The sequence below is a fragment of the Lasiosphaeria miniovina genome (genome assembly GCF_030549165.1).
Source record: "Lasiosphaeria miniovina strain SMH2392-1A chromosome Unknown B0T26scaffold_4, whole genome shotgun sequence".
Lineage (NCBI taxonomy): Eukaryota > Fungi > Ascomycota > Sordariomycetes > Sordariales > Lasiosphaeriaceae > Lasiosphaeria > Lasiosphaeria miniovina.
The window spans coordinates 3249214-3270993 of record NW_026848223.1 but is presented as its reverse complement, the minus strand read 5'-3'; the positions used below and the strand labels follow the sequence as shown (position 1 = coordinate 3270993).

Here is a 21780-nt window from a genome sequence, read left to right as displayed (position 1 = left end):
CTCACCTCAGACGCCTTGCGCAGTAGTGAGGAGCATTAAGGAGCAAAGTCGATGCCCAACCATGACTGTTAGCCAATAGGCGGCTATCCCCCCCCGAGGCACTTCGTGAACTAAACTTGCAGCGCATGAGGTGTGGCCAGCATCAGCGAGATGGGGTCCGGTTGAACGCCTCGCACCGCCTTCCCTGTCCTAGCCAGGCTATGCGGAGGACCCCGCGTTTTCTGCTTTCTCCTGCTGGGACAATTCTGCTTCGTAGCGCAGCCAATCGGCGAACCTAGTTGCGGGAGGTGCGTTATGATTAGAGGGCGCATTACATCAAGTTTGGGTTGGGCAGCGATGAAGCTTGCGGCGGTGCATCTGCCTGTGAGGGACATTCAGAATTCAGCCGAATCCATGAGAAGCCCGCGATTCTATTAGTCTGTGAGCACTGGTTAGTGTTTGGTCGGCGGTGCTGCTCTCGATTGGCTGTGGTTCCCGTTTTCGCCATGGTCTAATCTGCTGCCTTTCAGGGCACCACCAACGTCTTGAAATGTTTTCGGCTGAAAAGAATGGTGTGGAATGGGTTGTCCTCTCTAAAAACTACAGACCGAAGGCCACCAGCTATGAAGCGCGATTCTAGGTGTGGGGTATACCCTAACCCTAAGAATAATCCTGTAGTGGGGCTTTTACGGCGCAGCTGTCGGAGCTTGGCAACGCATTAAGTTAGGTTTCACAATCCCTGCACACAATCCCTGCACCACACTGTGCCTTGCTGCATCCAGGACGGCACGGACGTGACAATCGCAGTGCAGCTGGAGGCCTGGAGTCCAGGCCCCTGCACGGCGGGCTGGCTTCCTTGCATCAACCAAACATTTAAATACAGCACGGCCAACGGCCCTCTGCCTAACTCGCGTAACTTCTCTTTCTCGCAACAAATTGGCTTTATCAACGTCTGCCGCAGCCTTTTGTTAATGTTTGGATGCAAATCAGGTAATCATGGCGATCCGACTCATCGACACCGAGACGCTTCGCCTGACTTGGTTCATGGGGTCGAGGATCCCCAAATACGCCATCCTGTCACACATGGGAGGCGGAAGGCGAGATCTCGTTCCAGGAGATGGAGGCCATCGGCCAAGACCCCGCGGCCCCCGCGGCCAACAAGTCGGGATACGCAAAGGTCGTCGTGGCTTGCCAGAAAGCTGCCGAGTATGGCCTCCGCTATGCGTGGGTCGACACATGCTGCATTGACAAGACGAGCAGTTCCGAGTTGAGCGAGGCCATTAATTCCATGTACCGGTGGTACCAGAACGCCGAGGTCTGCTTCGCCTTCCTAGCCGACTTGCACGCCGAGCCTGGCGCTCTCGAGGTCGACCTGCCGCGATGTAGGTGGTTTACGAGAGGTTGGTGCCTGCAAGAGCTTATCGCACCGCGCAGGGTCAAGTTCTTCGACGCCTCTTGGAATCACATCGGCACTAGGGCCGATCTGTCGTCCGTGATCTCAGGCATCACGCAGATCGACGAGCAAGTCTTGATCGGTAGCGGCCTCATTTGTTCGATTCCCGTGGCCCGGAGAATGTCGTGGGCTGTTGCGAGGCAGACCACGCGCGAGGAAGACATGGCCTACTGCTTGCTCGGTATCTTCGATGTTCACATGCCCATGTTGTACGGAGAAGGCGCCAGAGCCTTCATGAGGCTACAGGAGGAGATCATCAAGACGTCCAATGATCTTTCCATCTTTGTGTTTCTAGACCAGCCGATGCGAGGTGACGATCCCAGCTCTTCACTGGTAGACAGCGCGCTAGAGCCCTACTGCGACCTGTTCGCCGCGTCACCGAGGGACTTTGCAGGCTGTGAAAAAGTTGTCGACATGGAGGAGACCAGCGTGCGCTAGAACGACGCCATTGCCTTGACAAACAAGGGCCTCTATTTTCGGCGGGCGAAGCTCCAGGCCGACCTCGGACACGGCTCCTATAGCATGCTCCTCAACTGCAGGCCGTCAGAGTCTGCCACAGTCGCCAGGATGCATCTTCGCAAAGTAGGCCCCGGTCTCTTCGCGCGGTACGAGGATCGTCGCGTCCTCGATTCGGGAGACGCAGCAAGCCCGAAAACCAACGCCGAGGATCACAGGATAGACGTCGAGGAGATATATATCATCACCAGGGTCGCTGGTCCACTCCAGCTCCAGCTCGCACGAGCGGACGAGCATGCCATCCACGTCGTGTCTCGGGATTACCATCTCTCCCGGGCGCTACAGGTCATCCAGCGAGCGTCCGCAAGCGACCACTGGGACGTGGCGCGGATGCAGTTCCTCACCAAAGGGGAGACGGTGTTCGCTGGGTACTAGAAGCTCTTCCCCAGTCTCGCACGGCGCCGAGGCGAGGCACCAGGGGACGACCGCGAGGTCCCATCCGGTCACTGCTACGTCGTGGGCGGCGTGGAGCATGTCGGAGAGAGCCCCTCGGACATGCGAACGTGGGTGCGCCTGTATTCCCTGGAAGAGTGGAGGAGCCTCGAGGCCAAACTGGGCATCATCGCGCAGTCCAACAATGCGGCCAGCCCCCTGAACAAGGGCGGCCAGGCCGACCGATTGACGATGAAGGGCAAGGGCTCAGCGAACCCAATGACCATCACGGCCGCCATTCAGCCAGAATTCAGAGACGGCAAACTGCGTCTCGAGCTGAAGCTAGAACTGGAGTTCGAGAAGACGCCCGAGCCAGCCGTTGCCCCGGTTGAGGAGGTGCTGGTAGTCGAAGCCAAGGCCGAGACCGACGTGGAAAAGGCTAAGTCGCCAGCCAAAAGAAACACCAGGTAGTTTATACTCGCTCATCTTTGCCGATTTGACTGTATATTAACTTCTGAACCGAACATGTTGGACCCTTTTCGATTGCTTCTCTCGTGAAGACTCCGTTGAGCGCATGCGTCTCAACGGGAGCGCTGGTGGCTTAAAGTAACTCTCACTACCAAAGGTAGACTAGAGCACTAAGAAAGGAGGGATGTGCCGGAAACAGGAGATTCTTCCATCCGAAAACTGGCGACGATAATTTCCGTTTCTTTTCGTGGCGCTCTAGCCACGATTATGCCTAAGCGTTGTGTCCCGATGCAACCTTAGGGGGGGTGATGAATAGTCGTTGATTCATGTTCTGTGCTACTTATGGTTCCAGCTGTGGGGGCCTGATGAAGCAGGTGCGGGGCAACGCCCGCGCAACACGTTCCTCCGTCACGTGCCTGCGCACCTGACCTTCTTCATCCTTCGTTGCATGCCCCAAAGTGTCGCTATTCCAACAGTTCCCCTCTTCGGAGCTAAGTCTTACAATCACGAGTAGTAAAGCCGCGAGAAGTCCGCAAATAACCCTTCATTTTATTAGATACTAGGTGTAGGAACTACCAGTCAATCAGAGGATGCAGTCGCACGTGATTGGTCAACAGGCTGCACAGCCCCAGTGGCTAACCAGCGCGCGGGCCGCTATACGGCACGTGCGCAAGGCGCACCTCTCACGTGACCTCCGGCATCGCCAATTCCAACGCGCATCCTGTCCCCGTAGTTCGTGACCCTTTTGAGATAGAGCAGGACCAGAATACAGCCACCACAGCCACCCCATTCGCATCGGTTACTGCAGTGACTATGGAACGAATGACCTTGTCATTCCAACACTAGGTCCTTCGCTTGTGCTTCTTTCTTGCCTGCCCCGTTCGCCCAGTGCCAGCCAGCTGCAATTCATTGCGAGAGCGCGTATTTTAGACTTTAGAGAAAATTTTTCTGCCACGTCTTTACCATTAAATGCATGCAAGCAATATATATGAGGGCTCCTCTAATAACCACTGGGGTCTCGATTAGTCTATAGCCCATGTTACAGTAATAACTGTGCTGATTGGGCATATATATCGAATAGACCTTGCGATAATTTTCCAACCTACGACTTCCCTAGCCAATCCTCCCCTGCTTTGCTCTATTACGCTCAATTTGCCACTCTTCGCGACTATGTCAAGCCACCCTGCTTAGCTTTGGGAGGCCGCCCCCGACCTTTATCAGCCTTGAGCCCGCCCCGAAACAAGGCAATATCTGTGGAAATATGAAAAGTGTCACGAGCACAGCACGTACTAAGTGCCTAGCACCAGCCAGTAGACTAGCCTTGCACAACAGCTCCATGGGTATGAATACCGGCCTGGAGCTCCACCGTAGTTAGCTTCCCCACACAACCACGTTGCATTGTCATGATTCGCATCTGCACTTGGATTGGGCGCCTGTCACTGTGAGCAGGAGAGCAAGGCTCTCGTTGGCTGCTCTGTTGGTCAGTGACACAGTTCCCTTGGTCTTCTTTCTCTTACATATAGGTATACGATGATCGTGGCAATGGTCCAGAATAGAGTTTGCTTGGTTCCTCGAGCGAGCAATTCCACTCTTTGTATTCGCATACTACGAGTAGCATTAGTTTGACTGTACCCCCGTACATTAGGAGCTTGCCCTCTGTTCATCCATCTACAAGTATAGCCAGTGTATCCCTAGGACTCACCTCGGCTCAGCGTGATGCTCAGTGCGCCTCAGCTTTTGCTAGGTTCTAAGCCTAATACGGATTTGGCTAAAGAATGTTGTCGGGGGTGACTATAGGGGTAGGTAGATGAGAAAGGTTAATAGTTGAAACGAAAACTGGTTCAGATTTCACTGATATGTACTTTTACAGGCGTCCTATTTAAATTTCCTGCCCTTGTATCCAACTTTTTTTATTTTCCTCAGGTGAACTGGGTGAAAAAGTCCCAGGTGTTCTGCGGCGCGAATATTACGCTACCGTCCTTCTGACTCGGGTTGTGGTCGCCGCCGTGTATGACCCAGGTGACAGGATATCCCGGCTTGCAGTTCTGGTACACGGTCTTGACCGACCGGCCGCCGCTGGGCTGCGTCTCCGCCACGGCCGTGCACCCATTGTTGCGCACGAACCGGTCGCGCAGCTGCCGCCCTCCAGAAACATTGAGCACCGAGTCCGACGTGCCGTGCTGGCCGTAGTAGGCCACGGGATCGTTCCCGCCAGTGCATCCGCTCAGCTGAGACCCCGAGATGACCGCCACGGCGCGGATGTCCTTGGGCCGCGCGCACGCGAGCGCGTACGACATGGCGCCGCCGTAGCTGAAGCCGGTCGAGAAGCGCAGCCGCGTGTCGACGCAGAGGTCGGCCTCGACGGCCTTGACCAGCTGGTCGAAGAAGGTGACGTCCTCGCCGCCCTGGTTGCCCCAGCCGGCGTTGAGGCCCTGCGGCACGACGAAGATGGCGCTGTTGTTGGCGATGGCGTTGAGCCCGTAGTACGGCAGCGCGCCGCCCCGGCTGGTGTCCTCGCCGTCGACGATCTTCTGCGCGCTGCCGCCAAGCTGGTGCCACGTGAAGACGAGCCGGTGCGGCCGGCTCTTGTCGTAGTTGTTGGGGAGTTTCATGATGTACTGCCGGCTCTTGCCGTTGACCGTCATCGAGTACTGCTTGCTGGTGATGGTGGGAGTCTTGCCGCACCCGGCCGACGATTCGCCCATGACGGCGCCCACGCAGCTGAGCACCAGGAGGGCGAGCGCCACGAGGAAGTTGGGCCGTCGGTCCATTTTGATGCGATATGTACCGAGTTGCAAATTGTGTAATCCTCTGGCGGTGTCTGGTTCATTTTCCAGAACAAGTCCTGAGACAGGTACGTTATATACTGCTCACGGCTCTAATTCCATGCGGCCCAACCTGGCAGCCGGACTGCCGAGTTCGATTACCGGGATAGACTCGAATAGCTTCACGTGCTAGACGCCAGGTTCGACATAGATTAGCAAACACCGAAAGTGAGGCTTCATGGTGAGCCAAGATAGAAGGTTACAACGGCTCACAGGAGCGCTTAACTTGCCACGGAGGGATCCGACATGCGCGCCAATGAGATTCCCGCCAAAACCAATGCCCAGACCCTTGGGACACGGGCGCGCTAGTTCGGCTGAATCAGGTAATTTACAGCCTTGCATCCGTGGACAGCAAGCGACCGTGTGTCCCGGTTCCGAGTCGCTGGTTGCCTGATGTAGCCATATCTCCCGGATGGTCGTCCGAGATCGATACTACATACACCAGGATTCGCGCACCAATTCACGACAAACTATCGAATCGTTAGCACGGCTAACTCGGAGCCCCAAACCCGCTCAGAGATTGGGAAAAACTCCGAGGCTGACTGCCTGTCATGCTGTTGGCGAGTGTAGCACGGAGTCAGACTCCGTCAGCCAAGTATCCCATTGTTGCTAGCTTGTCGGGAACCTTCTGAGAAGGCAGCCGTACTCTGATACACCTCTTGGCCCGTAGCCCACGTCGTTGCCGGGGATAGGCCATGAAGACACGGCTCCATTTTGCTGCATCGCCCTTGGCGGGCCTGGCCTCGGATGCTTTGCGGTAAAGGTTCGTTCGCACTGCGATATGAGTGGGTTTCCTCATGTCGTGAATCATGGCAAGTCTACTATCGTATGTACCTAGCAGCAATGAAACCCCCCCGGCCTTCTCTGCGTCCGAAATTAATGGGTTGGCGCCGAGTGTGTCGAGAACTTGAATAAACACGTGCCACTGCACGACAAATGCAGCCTGCCAGGCATTACGCTTGAGCTGAGGATTGGACTGAAGTATGTTGTACTGTTCCAGTAGCTTGTATCGGAAAGAGCCATATGCCTACCGCAGTGCAAAAGACTGACAAGCGGCCTTTGCGCACACCGCTTATGCCCGGTGCTGTATTGCTCAACAATGTGATTGACGGGAGCAGTGTTACTGGGGTCCGTGATGATCATTTCCACCGTCCATCACGCTGATCGGCGCTTTAGCTCGGGCTCTCGCGCATTTGCATGACGAATCCGTTTGCTCTGCTCGAGTTGCTGTAGGCCTCAGTGCAGAGGCGCTGTCTTGGTCTCCCTGGTTCGCTCCGCACAAATTTCGAAAGCTCGTATTCTAGTTCTGTTTCGTTTGTCGCCAGCCACTCCTATCCCGTGCTAGCATTCTGCGTTTGTCGCCCGCCTCCCTGTGCCGGTGCCCAATTTTACACAAACACACCACAAAAGGGGGAGGGTCAGCAGAATCACGTCGGCAGCAATCCACCCCTCTCACCATTGTCACGAATCTAATCACACCTGGCACCCAGAGACGAGAGTAACCAGCTTGAAGGTCAGGCGACAGTATCAGCGACAATGGATACGCACGACGTATCAGGCACTCTAGAGCTTGCCCAGTCCATTCAAAGGCGGGAAAAGACACTGGCAGATTCCCAAGCCCGCAAGGGTCAGCGCCCGGCACGACATCCCCGGAATCAGGTCATTCTCCGGTTCCAGCTGCATCTAATGGCATTTCGGATCAGGGTCCTCTCCAAGGGGCCGCAAGATTTCACGATAAAGTCATCCTTTGTGCCGTTAGCCTATGTTCCGTGCGTGGCCCCCCTCTCGGCTCTCAAGAAAACCATGATCGATGATCTGCTTCTCGAGACGCACCACAGAGGTACCTACTTACTGGTGCGGGCAGTCACCCCTCAGAATTACATCACTGCAGTGATGGCCATTGTCGAAGACGAGAAGGGCGACGTCCTCATGGCGCAGTTATACCACCAAGACGATGGTCGGGCAGAGGATATTCTCGTCGAGGGGATGGTCCTCATCATCAAGGAACCATACTTCAAGTTGATGTCGGACGGGGGCTACGGGCTTCGTGTCGACCACTTGTCCGACGTCGTTTTTCTCGCGGCGAATGACGAGCGGATCCCGAGCAGCTGGCAACAAGAATCCGCTCAGCAGAGCGCCACTGCCCTAGCCTGGAAGACGAAGGGGAACAGCCATGTTAAAGAGTCGTCGTATCGGTCTGCTATCGCGTGGTACGTCCATCGAAGCTGCTATTTCACTGCGCAAACACTAACATGCGTGCTGACAGTTATACTCGGGCCCTTGTTTGCGCGCCGACACCAGAAGAGACGCACACCATCAGACTCAATCGATCTCTTGCGTTCTTGAAGACCCAGGAGTACGATGCTGCTCTCTCAGATGCTGAATTTGCGATGACTTCGGCGTCGTCGGTCAAGAAGCCAGTCGAGAAAGCCCTGTTCCGCAAAGCCCAAGCCCTGTACAGTCTCGAACGATACCGAGAGTGCTGCGAAGTCCTCAAGGACCTGCGTCTCGAGTATCCCGACAACACGGCAGCCAAATCTGAGCTGACCCGTGCCATCAGCCGCCTCGCAGAACAGACCCACGGGAAGTACCCATTCAAGCAAATGTATGCTGAGGCAGCCTGCCTCCAACCGCCGCGTCTGGACCGCGCCACCTACCTGGGTCCAGTCGCCGTGCAGCCGGCAGGGTCTCGCGGCCGCGGGCTCTTCACGACGAAGGCAGTCAAGGCCGGCGACCTGCTCTTCTGCGAGAAGGCCTTCGCGCACGCGTTCGACGACCAGAAGGCAGACAGCGGCTGTAACACCACCATGCTGATCGACCCGGAGAGCAGAAGCGGCACCATAGGCTCACAGTCTGACCTGATCAACATGACAGTGCAAAAGCTGCACCGCAACCCCTCGCTGCTGCCGCTCATCACCGACCTCCACCACGGCGCGTACCAGCCTGTCGACGCCGCGGAAGTCGACGGCCAGCCCGTAGTCGACACGTAAGAACCCCCCCCCCCCAAATATCTTACTACGAAACATCAACCTAATATCCCACAGCTTCCTCATCCGCCGCATCATCGCGCTCAACTGCTTCGGCTGCCCGCTATCGACACTGACCTCGTACCAACACGACCGCAGCCTGTCTTCCAGCCTCAGCACCACCAGTGCTTTGGAAAAAGAAAAAGAAGAAAAAAACGCCTTCCACTCATGCGGCCTCTGGCCAACGGCATCGTACATCAACCACAGCTGCGACAGCAACGCGCGCCGCAGCTTCGTCGGCGACATGATGGTCGCGCGCGCGACGCGCGACCTGCCGGCGGGCACCGAGCTGACGTGGTGGTACCAGCAGCCGTGGCCGCGGCAGCCCGCTCAAAGCAAGAACAACAAACTGCACAGCCACTGGGGCTTCGCGTGTGCATGCGCGCAGGCAACGTCCCCTGCAGCGCTGGCGAAGCGGGACGCTCTCGCTGCTGGGCTGCGGCGGTATGTGTTGTCGCTGGGCGCACGGGAGCTCAGGGACGGGGATGCGGTCGCGGTGAGGATTCAGGGGGCGGCGGACGCCATGGCGGCGACGTACGGCGCGCCGGCGAGCGACGTGCCGCGGCTGGCGGTGTGGATGGCCGTGCAGAGCGCGCTGGTGAAGATGCTGAAGGCGGGCGGGCTGGGCATGGGACCGGTGGTGTTGAGGCCGGTGCGGATGGTCGAGTTGCTGCTGGCGGCGTTAGCGGCGCTCGGGTTTGTTATTGACGCCGGGGCGGCGCTCGTGGTCCGCCGGTGGGGGCTGCTGGCTACTGATGTGGTGGATTTGTGGCTGCTCCTCCGTGACGCGTACTATCTTGCCGCGCCGGAGTTGGTGACTGCTGCGGAGGGCTATGCCAGGACGGCGCATCGTATTGTCTTTGGCGAGGACGAGACGTTTGAATCGTATGGGGGTGTTTAGGTTCTGGATGTTTGTTTTCTGCCGTCTTTGCTTTTCTTTCATTTTATTGGCAAATTAATGGCCTCGACTGTCTATGAAAGTTAAACTTGGATTCGACCCAGGGGTGTTAGACGACCCAGGGGTGTTAGGGTAGATAGCGTACGGTAATACAGCTTCAATACCGTAATGTGTGTTAGCCGCATCATACTTAGTACTAGCAACCTATTGTTGGGTGATGAAAGGAGCGGCAGCCTGAGAACCCGCAGGTACATTACTTACTGTGTAGGTAGTCTGTTTCGCCCAGATTAGTGCTCCCCCCACACTCTAGAACCTAGTCCCAATTTCTTTCTCATGACTGATGGTAGCTGGGAACCACGTGACCATCGTGAAAGACCCTCTTCCACCTTAACCGAAGCCGACACCTGCATTGGCGGGTTTCTCCAAAACCAACCCCGCGTTTTTGTCCCAACGTACCCCTGTCTTGAGGACATGCATTCTGCATTTCTGCAGGGACTTAGTCATTCTGCTCTACCCATCGACTCTGCCCCGCTCCACGCTCCAACAGCAGTTGACGATGCGAATACCCATGCGGGCTAGAAGAGCTGGATGGCTTGGCGACGCGACGACATCGTACCCGAACGAGTCACGACGCGGTCCCCTCGACCGTGCTTACTGATGCGCTTTTATGCTACGACGGAATCGGACCATTTCTCGTCAAGGCGAGCGACTGGTGAGGCCGGGCCGCCCGAGTACGCGTCTGCCTGGTAGATTCACTTGTCAGGACAAGTATAAAATGTCTGTCTGTAGACAATTACAACCATGTAGAGACGTCGGCGTCTAGCTACTCTCAGCCCGCCATGAACGCCTTCAAAGTCATCGTCGTCGGCGGCGGCCCGGTCGGGCTGACGGCTGCGCACTCGCTCTCGCGCGCCAACCTCGACTTTGTCGTGCTTGAGAGCCGCAGCAAGATTGTGTTAGACGCGGGCTCCAACCTCGTGCTGCTCCCCATCGGCCTGCGCGTGCTGGGACAGCTCGGCCAGCTCGGCCTGCTCCCCGTCATCGAGCGCGTCAGCTCGCCCATGAGCCGCTTTAAGCGCATCGACCACGACGGCCGCAACCTCGGTGACACGCTGTGGTTTACCTATTTCAAGGTGAAGTAGGTCTGCTACTGTCTCGCCCTCCCCCCCCAACCCCCCCCCCAACCCCCAACAGTAATGCTGATCGGCTATACGCAGCCACGGCGCCTACCCCCGAGTCATTAGCCGCCACGACCTCATGCAGACGCTGCACGACGGACTGTCCGCCGAGGCGCAGGCCAAGCTGCTGCCCAACAAGCAGGTTGTGGACGTGGTGACAGGGCCCGACGGCGTTAAGGTGACGTGCGCCGACGGACGACGTACGAGGGCTCTGTCGTGGTCGGGGCTGACGGCGTCCACAGCAAGGTACGGGACCTAATGCGCACGGCGGCGCTTCAGTCGGCCACGCCCGTCGAGGTCAACGACGCCAAGCCCTTCCTGACATCGCATCGGGCCATGTGGGTCCGTTTCCCGACCGTGGCGCCCGTCCAGCCCGGCGACGCCAGCGAGACCCACGGCTACGACTGCACCCTGCAGCTGTTCGCCGGCGAGGACACGTCCGTCATCGGCATCTACGAGCGCCTGGACCGTACGCAGGCTGGCATGGTCAATCTCGAGGAGGGCATCCTCAAGCGGTGGAGCTGGGACCGCATCGTGTTGGCGGGCGACGCGGCGCACAAGTTCACGCCCAGCACGGGGGCGGGCTGCAACAACGGCATCGTCGACGTGGTGGCGCTCGCCAACGAGATGTACCACGCCTCCCGCGAGGTGCGGGGCGCGTCGGGCGACGCCACAGCCTTCCCTGACCGCGACCGGCTCCTCGCCGCCTTCGACGACTACCAGCAGGTCCGCTTCGGCACCGTCAAGGACGGGCTCGCCGCCGCCAGCCAGGCTACGGGCTCCGCCACCTGGTCCGACATGACCCACCGCTTCGTCGACTGCCACGTCCTCTCCAAACCCTCGCTCCAAAAGTTCTTTGCCACCTGGAACGCCCGCGCCCTCGCCCGCACCCCCGTCTTCGAGTACGTCGAGGGCGAGGAGCACATGGTCGGCAAGTTCCCCTGGGCCCAGCCCATCCGCGAGGCCACGGCCCGGGCCGAGCCTGCCACTCTCCCAGTGTGAAATTTGCATTGCCCGCGCCACCTTCCTCGTTCTCGCCCCGTGGCGGTGACAGCTATATCAAACGATTGCAAATATGTTCGCCACGGCGAAGCCTAGCACCGGGCGCTAGCATGGCCGGCACTAACTCCGCGGTATAGTTCGACCAACTTTCATTTACTCTTTTCGGCTTCTGCTTTCCCTACCACTACTACTCCGCCATAATCTTATATCGTAAATTAGTATTTACGCCAGAAGTAGGGCTACCTTATCTATAATATCTAAGCCTGATATTCTTGTTATTATTACTAGTCGAAAAGCGCGACTTGATGAATAATAATTCCTTTTCATCTCGTTCGTGAACTGCGTACATGGGTAGTCGGCCGCTAAAAAGAAAAGAGCCTCATCCGAAGACATGCTCGACTCTTGGCTCTGCTCAATCCCTCAGAGACACCATATATAACTTATCGACGAGACCTGCAACACCATGATCGCCATCCACGCTGCTATCGACAGGACCCTTGTTATGTATCTGGCGCCAGGTCTGTTTATACCCTTCAATAAAACTCTTCCCAGCATCGATGCTTGAGAAGGACTTGTGGCAGGCGTGGCCGTATCGGTTGACTCGAGGCTCCGCTTCGAGGCTAATTGTGGATTGTTACCAACAACTCTTCTAAAGCTAGACATGAGGGCAAAAATTCCCACCTGTACTCTGAGTATTGTCCAACTTCACGACCGTTTGCGACAGCATAAGATGATGGCTTCCCGCCATCTAGCTTCGATACAGACTTTTCACCGTCTGTAGGGCCGTTGAGGAAGTAGAATGTGTTGCAACCAGAATTCAACATGTACCGGACGGCCTTTTCTAAGGTGCCAAAGCCCTTCACTCGGGAATTGGGAAACCCAGATGTGATCGGTTGCGCAACGCCCCTAGTTCGGTCAGATATTTCAATGTACCTGACACGAGTCGGCCTCGACTGGAAAATTCTGGCATCCATACCAAGATGTGGTGATGCCCGGGGCCCCTCCGCTGGGATGTCCTCGAGCGATGGCATAAAAGTACTTTCGCTCTCCCATCTCGATTGTTTTAGGGGATACACTGGTCGAGTTCTTGAGTAGGGGGCGATTCAAGCTGAGATTCGGAATCGGGCATCAGGCTGTGTTACAAGGGTCGACTGACAGGGGATGGCCCTAAGGGTTGAACCCTCCAAGATCTTGGGGGGGGGCAGGCCTTCTTCTTATGCTACAATCTGAGGGCTTCGCTTGGATTCCATGCTCCTTGTCTTCCGCCAATGGTCACAAGCCACGTCGGCTGTTGGAGATGAATGGAGGACTCTCTGACCAATCCCTCACAGTTTTTGAGGAAAAGTGACCACCAGCCTGAGGCATACCTATCCCTAACCCCTCACCGCAACCGTGTGACAGGCTGGGACATGTTTGGGCAGGAAGGCAGGTACGCCCGATCGAGGTGGCCACAATGGGGCAACGCGAGCAAGAAAGGTGCAAGACTTCAACCTGGACTGAGCCAGGTGAGTGAGGTAAATACAAGGTGGGACAGATGCACGCGCCATCGTAGGTGAGGCGCACGCGTGCGCGTGCGTGTGCGCTTGGGGTTTTCCTTGCACGCCCGATCGGTAACGAAGAAGAACAGTGGGAAAAAAGGTTAAGCGAAGGACTTCCAATCAATCGGGGTGGGAGTCGAAACCCTCTATCGACTCGTAGTTGGCGGTGGTATAGCACTTGTGTAAATTGCGGTAATTAAATGGTTGGTTTTCAGCTACTTCGCTGGCATGCCACGGCACACTAAATTTCACTGGCTTACGCGCAGTGGTTCGTAGGTATGGTTGTATTAGAGTGCTATGGGGAAGGAAGGAAGTAGGCCTAGTCCTAATGCTGTGCTCCTTCTTGCCTTATCTGAGATTGGCACATAGGCCCGCATGAAGGCAGTAACAGCACATAACGCGCGTCGATAGTTACTTCGTCTGACTCCCGTTATCTCCCGGCCATACACATTTACATTTCCCACCTAGCGTAACATGCCACACAATTAACGGTCCCTAACACACCATCCCCTCAACCTCGGAGAAATCCCGAACTTCTTTATTTGCGATATATAAATCCATCAAATCCTTCCTCTCAAAGAAGGGGCCTGATTAACCTGTCCATGTTAGACCGACTCACACTGTAGCCACTAAATAGTTCTCAACACAATGACCGCCCGCTTGTCCAACGAAGAAATGACCACTAACAACTATACCTAATAGGCTCATAAAGGAGGCCTTCCCAGCTACCTTAAAAGGTTATAGAATCGTAATAGTCTTCTCCACAACCGATATAGCTTCCACAACCTTTTTCCAGTCGTCCAGTGGTATACTCCGGTATTCCAGTAATAGATGCCCTTTCCGAGTAAAACAGCCACTTCGTCCAATTACAGGCTCCAAGACAAGATCCTGAACCTTGCTTCCCAGCCCCTGTGACGGCCCGCCTTACGAAGTAGGGATGTCAATAGTTGAAGGCAGTAACGAATGTGGATTTAAAGCTAAGGAAGAGAAAGGAATCTATCGCGGGGTCCGCGCAGAGCGCGGGGAAATAGTAGTGCTGAGCACGTAGGAGGCAGTGCGCACAGGCCACACTCTAAACACAATGCAGCCAATAGAATCAATCCTGTCACATGAGCTCTGTGGCGACCGTGACACCCCCAGCTTCCGAGAACTGGTAGGAACCGGCCGAACTATGGTCCGTGGTGCCGCAACCATGCCTGACTGCAGGCTCCACCCCGCAGCCCCTATTTCCAGTTGGGACTAGCCCAATTGCCCCTCTCCCCACCACAAAACCACGGCCTGCAGGAACCGCAGGCTTTCTTCCTTTCCTTTTCCTTTCTTTAGCTTAGTTATTTACGAATTCAGTCATTCCTTACGTGCAGCCTTGACTCTCCTTTATACCTGCCTTCACAACGAGACTCTCTTCCTCGCTGTCCTTGGGCCGCGGGATATCGTGGGACAGAATCATCTCATAGTTGACGTCCTTCCGATCAATAGTTACAGTCTTTTCTGACACCTCTGCCGAAGTCCGGTTGCGGAACTTTGCTATCTGTCCTCTGATAGTAAGAGAGCCCTCTCGCAATACCCCATACGGGTTGCCTGTGGCTGGTGTGCAAGGCGCGGCCAGGACGTTGCATTTTCTGAGATAGATTTCCTCTGAATGTCATGGGCGGGCAGTCTTCTGGCGCGCACTAACAATGGCTCAAGCAGCGTAACGGCCAGTCGCGCCTGGGCACGTCTCATACAAATACGGTTCATCCCCGTCCTGACCAATAGCTATGACGCGCGTGGGCTATGACGCGCGTGGGCATGACCGACGGGGCATCTCTCCCACAATTCGGGTGGTTCGACTGGCAATCGTGCAGCCACGAGGCAATGCGCGACCGTGCATCAGGGAGGGAAAACTCCGGCCGCAATGGCAGGGCTGTCCTGACAAGCGGCCAGAGCTGGCCCTCCGGGAGGGCCATAGTGAGGACTGGGCTGGAGCGGAATAATTCAAAGAGCTCCGTCGTCCCAATGGATGAAATCTGGAGAATCAGCGCCGTGCCCATAGTGTTGTAGAGAATCTGGCTGTCGGCAACTAGGAAGCGGAGCTTGAAGTAACTGAAGAGCGCTTTACACGCGAGGCAGGTGGATGACGCAGCCTGCATCTCAGCAATGGTAACATAGCGATAGACCTAGCCATAGGAATTTCGGTCCTAGTGGCGGCCGTCGAAATTTCCACATGATTGGCACACATCCTCTTTCTTCGACATATCGAGGTCGGCCGAGGTCCGTGTCACGGCTTGCTGAGAACCTAGGAGGGGCGGAGTTGGTACATCCATTTTGATCAAGACCACGGTCTGATCGAGGGGCTGACGGGCAGTGAATCAATCACTGAATAAAAGCACAGAGGACAGAGGGGTAGAGATTGAGAAGTGGGAAGTCGCGGGGGGCGTTGATGCGGGGTCCCTGCCAGGGGCAATTTACCTACCTACCTCCGTAACGCATCCCGTCTCGAGCTTCCCGGAATCAGGCAATACGCGGAACTCACAACCGATGTCTAATCCTGACTTGGTCAGAAAATGTTGTGGGGGTGACTAAACAGGTAGCCCAGCCACGGCGGCTGTCGAAGGCAGTTTTCTGCTTAACGATAGGTTGGCAAGGTGCGATGGTGTGACGCGGGCGCATTGACCTTCTGCACTGCCATTTCCCCTCCCTGCGGGCTCTCGACTGAGCCACCGCCTCACCGAGTTGCATTAACAGGCTCCCGCTTGACGGTCCAGTTTCTCGGGCCTTATCAACTAGCCCAACAACTTTTTGTAGTCCTTTCTGCTTTCTGTGCGACTTACTTCTCAATGCCGCCTCTTTTCCCATTATACCTACTACTACTTAAGAATATGGCAGGCATTGAGACCGGCGTAGCCATCCTTGGCATCATTCAGGTCACTGCACAGATCATTAAGCTCACAACAAACTACATTGAAACCGTTCGAGGCACGCCAGGAGATGTATTCGTAGTTCGGATCGAGGTTCTCTCGCTGAGAACCACCCTAGAGAGCCTGCAACATCTCCACGAGTCGAATGAGTTGGTCCTTGACAACCTGAACAAACTGCTCCCCGGTTGCCGGCGTGCCCTCGACGAATTGGAGACGCTTTTACGTCCCTTTACGAATAATAGGGATGAGTGTACACAGCCGAATGGTTCCAATATTTCATCTTCGCGTAATTCTATCAAACGAGCGTGGGCCAGCCTCAAATGGCCCAGCAAACAGGAGAGAGCGAGGAAGCTCCTCGATGATATCTCGCGATACAAGTCAAGCATGGCGCTTGAGCTTATGAAAAGCAACAGGCAAGGCTTCTTCGCACCAAGTCAGTTTGTTACCAGATGCATTCTAACCGAGCTGCAGTGGCGATCTCCGTGACGTCAAAGACGAGATCCAACACCAGGGGGTCATGCTTACCAGTATCCAAGACACGCTACGCGAAAAAGAGGAAGCAGATCTACTAGGCTGGATCTCACCCTTGAGGGTCATGTACCGGGAGGTGCACGAGATGACCGTGCGCAAACGCTTTGGAACAACCGGAAGCTGGCTGTCAGAGCATGGGGCCTACCAACATTGGTATTCCCATCCCGACGGCGGTGGCGACTTCTTCTGCCTCGACGGCCTTTCTGGGAGCGGAAAGTCGGTGCTAGCTTCTGTTGTCATTGAAGACTTGTTAAACCGAGCGGAGAACGATGGTCACGTTGTTTTGTATTTCTGCTTCGCCATGAAGGATGCGACGAGAAACTTTCTGGCAGCCCTTTATGACACCATCGTCCGGCAGATGCTTCTGCACAGCTCGGTCGGGTATGAGGATGTCGCGGATCTGAAGCGGAAGTTTCTAGGGGAACACCCAACACGAGACGCCTATTTCAACCTTTGCAAGAAGCTACTGGCACAAATGGGAAGAGTGTACCTGGTGGTGGACGGGGTTGATTCTTTCGAGTGCCGAGAGTTTGGGCTTTTGCTGGAGTTCCTTGACGACCTCGTCTCGTTTGCCAAGGCAGCATCGACCATGGACACATCATCTGGTACGGCAACAAAAGGTTCGCAGTCAGACATGTCAACGACAGTCGTGTCAACGACAGTCGTGTCAACGACAGTCGTGTCAACGATTGTGGACACGGCCAAAGAGCAGTCGCTACGCTCACCACCAATCGCGTCTGGCCTCGATCTGAGAACCTTTATCACGACCCGACACCTTTCCGAAATCCAAAAGCGACCCAAGCTGGCCCAGAAGATCGATTACCACCTCAGATTAGATCAGCACCTCATGGAGTCCGACATACGTGCCTTTATCGAGAACCAGGTCGAAGAGATGGACAATGAATGTCTTGATGCCATGGGACCGGATTTGCAGCAAGCCGCAATCGATCAGATCGTTAAGAAGAGTGATGGCAGGTGAGCAACCCATATTTCTCCCTGTACTTCAAAATGCATCAATCTGATGTCTCCAAGGTTCATTCAAGCTGTAATGCATGTCCAGCGCATCGGGGAGCTCTACACAGTTGAGCAGATTGAGGATGCAGTCGAAAACATGTCTAGCGACCTGGGCGCTACATACAAGCAGATCCTTATAGACATTCTGCCCAACTTTCCAAAAGCCGAAGACCGCCAGGTTCTTAAATGCATGCTCATTTGGCTCTGTCAAGCTAACTACTGCTTGGACCTTCCCGAATTTGTTGCCATGACGAACCTCAAGGCCAATCTCGACGGCACGATCAACAAGAATGCCATTCCAATCCGACCCGAGGCATTTTGCTGGCGCCTCGGTCCGCTCCTGAACCTCGACCGTCACGTGGATCCTCCCGAGGTGAACCTCAGCCATATGACCATGGAGGTCTTCTTCCCCTCAGGAGCATTGCTGCAAACAGACCCCCTGCATCCCGAACTTCGAGAATTTCACGTGGATCCCCTGAAATCACAGAGATTTCTCGCCAAAGAGTGTCTCCGGTTTCTTCGAATGCGCGATTTAGACAAGACGTTGGCGCCCCTGGCATCGTCAGCGGATTACGAGGAGAAGACTAAAAAGAGCAACCCCTTGGCAGGCCTCCACGGGGGGCTAGGGGTTTTGAAAAGCCATGACGAACACAAATGGGTGTTAGCAATGGGCGAGAGGCTCCAGCCACGGCATGGATGCCTCGGGCTCCAGTACGCGGCTATCAACTGGCCGGATCACGTCAGGCGGGCTCAGTACACTCCGCAGGAATTTAGAGAGCAGGTCTTGCCCCTTTTGAATGACTGGTTCAAGATCGGTCAGGGACGCTATCAGAGCTGGCAGGAGGCGCATGCCTACTATTGCTCGTCTTCGACGTGTCCCTGTGGCGTGTGGCAGAAGCCTGAGACCTTTCTCGATATCTTTGGCCTATCGGAATTGAATCGGAAGGCCAATCTAGGGGCTGGTGGAGAGGAGGAACACGAAGGAGATAGTGGTGGACTGACAACTTACATTAGCGTTCAAGCACCACACGCCAACCAGGAAAGCACAGAAGAGTCAAGATGCAGAGCGAAAGTCGAGTGCCAAAGCTGCGGGGGCCGTCACTCAACGCACGCGCCGGCAGGACATATCCCTAGCCAAACAGAGGCCTATGCTGTCGCGCCAACAGCGCGTATCATACCAGAACTTTACGTCTGCCCGATCGCACCACGGCCGCACGTGCGGGTAGGAAAGAAACAGAGTGATCCGCGACAGGAGCAAATCAGACGGGCCCTGCAAGACTCGAAGCGGAGGAACATTTCGAATTGTTAAAGAGATGAGGCACACGCACATAGACTCGAGGTTGCGGGTAGGAGAATGCACAACGTATATCCAACCCAACACTCGGCACGTCAATCATGATTATCCTCTTATCGCAGTAAATCTCAACGCCCTACGACAGTCAGCGTCCACTCTCAATTCCGTTCCCACGACGAAGGAAACTTGCAACGTCTTTTCCTGGCGTCTCGCAAGTCGTATTCAGCGGGAAATGTCTCTGGACAGCACAAAGCATGCTGTTGGAGTTGCAATTAAACAAGATGGAGGCGCGCGGCCGCGGTCGTTGTAAAGCGCATGATTTCTGCAACCGAGAATTAGACGCGAGCTCGAATGATGGAAGTCTCTGTCGGGGATCAATCCCGTGCCAACTCACCCTCGACACGAATAACGAGCTCCTGCTTGGTGGCAGCCCTCACACCTCCGCCTGCGCCATCGCCGTGCCAGTTGATGCTAGGCAGCCGACTAGCCATGACAGACATATTTTGTTCCGAACCCATAAGAACGCTGCGTTTCGGTAATTCCGTTCTTATTACCTACCGTATAATGATTCTTTTTAATAAGGTAAATAAAAACGTAATTCAGTTAGCTCTATTACCTACCATGTTATTGTTCTCTCTCGTATCCCTTTTATCCTTATGACTTTGACTACAAATACACGACTAGGGCAAAGGAAAAGGAGGCTTACTGGTTCCTTCGAGCCACTCGCGCGTGCAACTAACCCCCATGCAACGTCCACGTCTATGCCTGACGACGGCGTGTAGCTGAATAGATTGGCTTGCCGTAGCTTCTGGGCAATAGCCAAGTAGGATGCCTCCGGCTTCTCGCGAGTCGATCTAGAAGGTGGCCTTAAAGGTGTTACGATGAAGTTAGTGATACCCAAGCACCGTCTGCGTCTTTCCCTAGCCCCCTAGGCCATGGAGAACAAAGCAAGCGGGACTTAGTTGGCGAGAAGAACTATTTAGGGCTAGGTGATACTAGATCTGGTCAATCTCGTGCTGTCAAGCTACAAACAAAGGTTGGGCCCGCCCAGAACTATCGGCAGGCGAACCGCTCTTACTTCCTAAGTAGCAGGCGAGCTTGGGTTCTGGTCCTTTCCCAGGTCGAGGCCCAGACAGACTGTGATGGCGCTTAACGCCTTGGATGTCTAGATGTCGCGAGCTGTAACAGCTTCGCGATCTGCCTGTTCGACTGCTCGGAGGAAACGCTTCTCGTGAACTTTGATGTTCTTGGTGGCCTTTGCGAGTGCCCTCTTGGTTCTAGAGGAGTACAACCTTTTGAGCAGATTCATTACATTGACGACAAGTTTGTTCCTGGTTAGCCAATCTCAGACACCTCTCTGAGTCTCGAAGACCTACCGATCGGAATGAAGTTAAGTAAGCGGTGAGCTCAAGGGCGGTGAGGATAAATTTACCCGGCTGCTTCAATTTAGGGCCTAGATCAAGGCCGCGCTTAATTCCTGGGCCGAGGAACTGGCCCCTGTTAGAAGCATGGCACTTTGGATTGCACGAGGGTGAATGTCTTGTATTGTGTTCTGTGAGGTACCTCGTCCCTGCTTCGGTGTGCTCTGTCGTATCTAAAAGCTCAGTGGATTGATGTCGGCTGGCGGTAAACCCGGTGAACTTTTATAAAACACCACACATCGCAAGAATAATAGTGTCTGAATCCTCCTCGGCGTTCACGTCACCAACGTATCCGAGCCGCCCATTTCCAACTCGTGCAAACGCGACCGGTGTCTCTCCCATATCGTCAAGGCCAAGATCTTTGACCGCCGAAATCTCATCAGCGTGGTACCAGATATCGCCATGTGCAACATTCTGCACACTCAGATATCGCCATGTGCAACATTCTGCACACTCACAGCCTTTGGCCCATACCACGAAGGGAGTTTCACGGCCAAGTCCGGTCCCATTGTGCTTGGCTTGAGCGCGAGCGCTGCCCGGCGGTAGGAGCTCTGGTTCCAAAACAAGCCCGCCTTTGCGAAGAACTGCTTCATCAGCAACGGTTTAACGAAAGAGCTGAAATCACCCATAACCACACATGTTCCTCCCTCTCGCACGTATTGCAAGACCGCCTCCCAGACCTGAGCATAGTCGCTGTTGTTGGCCTCGTCAGCTATCATCGCGGCAGAGGGCGACTGGGCCCAAGGTAATTACGTGTTTGTTTATGTAGGGCTTTGCTCCTGCTAATGCACTCTTATTTTAGGCATGTTTCTTTACGCAAAGTTGGTGATGCACAATTTTCTACAACAACCACAGCTTCCAGACCTGCATCGAGAATTGAGGAACAAAGTCTTCCCCCGGGACATCGGCAAAGCGTAGGTGCCCCTTATCACCAACTCTGAGCAATGTCACCAACTCTGAGCAATGTCACCAACTCTGAGCAATGTCACCAACTCTGAGCAATGTCGCTCAAAGGAGATGCTCTCTGCAGGTGGTATGTCTTCAACTGACAATTCTATAGATATGAAAGAGTTCTCGCACGCATCTTGGACCAGCCCGTGGAGGCAGAACGGAGCACTGCGCTCAGGATCCTGTCTCTGGTGATGTGCGCGAAGCGGGTTCTGTACTGGAGAGAGATACAGGCAATATTTTGCATCGATTCCGCGAATGGAACCGTGGACTATTCTGAACGCCTGTACGCCAGTTGTAAGGATCTGTGTGGATCACTTTTAGATCTCCGCCACCCACCAGGAGCGACAACAGGTCCTGAAAGTACGGTCAGCGTTGTTCATCCTACTGCTTGCCAGTGAGTATCCTCTGCTGCTCTGA

The 21780-nt window shown here is 55.1% G+C and overlaps 9 protein-coding genes across 9 annotated transcripts; 5 read left to right on the top strand and 4 right to left on the bottom strand.

Moving 5' to 3' along the window:
- Positions 1–950: 950 nt before the first annotated feature.
- Positions 951–1870, top strand: B0T26DRAFT_740965 (uncharacterized protein; the record flags this gene model as incomplete). Its single annotated transcript, XM_060443908.1, has 2 exons — positions 951–969; positions 1035–1870. The coding sequence occupies 2 exons, from the start codon at positions 951–953 to the stop codon at positions 1868–1870; spliced, it is 855 nt and encodes a 284-aa protein (XP_060296501.1).
- Positions 1871–4707: 2837 nt separating this feature from the next.
- Positions 4708–5493, bottom strand: B0T26DRAFT_645762 (Alpha/Beta hydrolase protein; the record flags this gene model as incomplete). The annotated part of the gene is made up of 1 exon (XM_060437757.1): positions 4708–5493. One exon carries the CDS (start codon positions 5491–5493, stop codon positions 4708–4710), a length of 786 nt encoding a protein of 261 aa, XP_060296500.1.
- Positions 5494–7149: 1656 nt separating this feature from the next.
- B0T26DRAFT_854808 (uncharacterized protein) lies at positions 7150–9540 on the top strand (the record flags this gene model as incomplete). The annotated part of the gene is made up of 3 exons (XM_060447681.1): positions 7150–7823; positions 7880–8599; positions 8658–9540. 3 exons carry the CDS (start codon positions 7150–7152, stop codon positions 9538–9540), a joined length of 2277 nt encoding a protein of 758 aa, XP_060296499.1.
- Positions 9541–10376: 836 nt separating this feature from the next.
- On the top strand, positions 10377–11717 carry B0T26DRAFT_751732 (uncharacterized protein; the record flags this gene model as incomplete). Its single annotated transcript, XM_060445425.1, has 3 exons — positions 10377–10675; positions 10755–10898; positions 10958–11717. 3 exons carry the CDS (start codon positions 10377–10379, stop codon positions 11715–11717), a joined length of 1203 nt encoding a protein of 400 aa, XP_060296498.1.
- Positions 11718–11927: 210 nt separating this feature from the next.
- On the bottom strand, positions 11928–12916 carry B0T26DRAFT_302461 (uncharacterized protein). Its single transcript, XM_060434264.1, has 3 exons — positions 12694–12916; positions 12399–12623; positions 11928–12337 (listed from the first exon to the last, which is right to left on the bottom strand). Exons 1-3 carry the CDS (start codon positions 12768–12770, stop codon positions 12130–12132), a joined length of 510 nt encoding a protein of 169 aa, XP_060296497.1. The 5' UTR covers positions 12771–12916; the 3' UTR covers positions 11928–12129.
- Positions 12917–14929: 2013 nt separating this feature from the next.
- On the bottom strand, positions 14930–15573 carry B0T26DRAFT_302430 (uncharacterized protein). Its single transcript, XM_060434263.1, has one exon. The coding sequence runs from the start codon at positions 15382–15384 to the stop codon at positions 14989–14991; it is 396 nt and encodes a 131-aa protein (XP_060296496.1). The 5' UTR covers positions 15385–15573; the 3' UTR covers positions 14930–14988.
- A 412-nt stretch (positions 15574–15985) lies between these two features.
- Positions 15986–19174, top strand: B0T26DRAFT_302426 (uncharacterized protein). Its single transcript, XM_060434262.1, has 3 exons — positions 15986–16565; positions 16624–17658; positions 17716–19174. Exons 1-3 carry the CDS (start codon positions 16072–16074, stop codon positions 19004–19006), a joined length of 2820 nt encoding a protein of 939 aa, XP_060296495.1. The 5' UTR covers positions 15986–16071; the 3' UTR covers positions 19007–19174.
- Positions 19175–20634: 1460 nt separating this feature from the next.
- On the bottom strand, positions 20635–21143 carry B0T26DRAFT_645480 (uncharacterized protein; the record flags this gene model as incomplete). Its single annotated transcript, XM_060437727.1, has 2 exons — positions 20635–20826; positions 20856–21143. Coding segments are annotated over 2 exons (480 nt in total), but the record flags the coding sequence as incomplete, so codon positions are not given.
- Positions 21144–21213: 70 nt separating this feature from the next.
- Positions 21214–21761, top strand: B0T26DRAFT_646931 (uncharacterized protein; the record flags this gene model as incomplete). Its single annotated transcript, XM_060437859.1, has 2 exons — positions 21214–21326; positions 21473–21761. Coding segments are annotated over 2 exons (402 nt in total), but the record flags the coding sequence as incomplete, so codon positions are not given.
- Between the last annotated feature and the right edge of the window lie 19 nt (positions 21762–21780).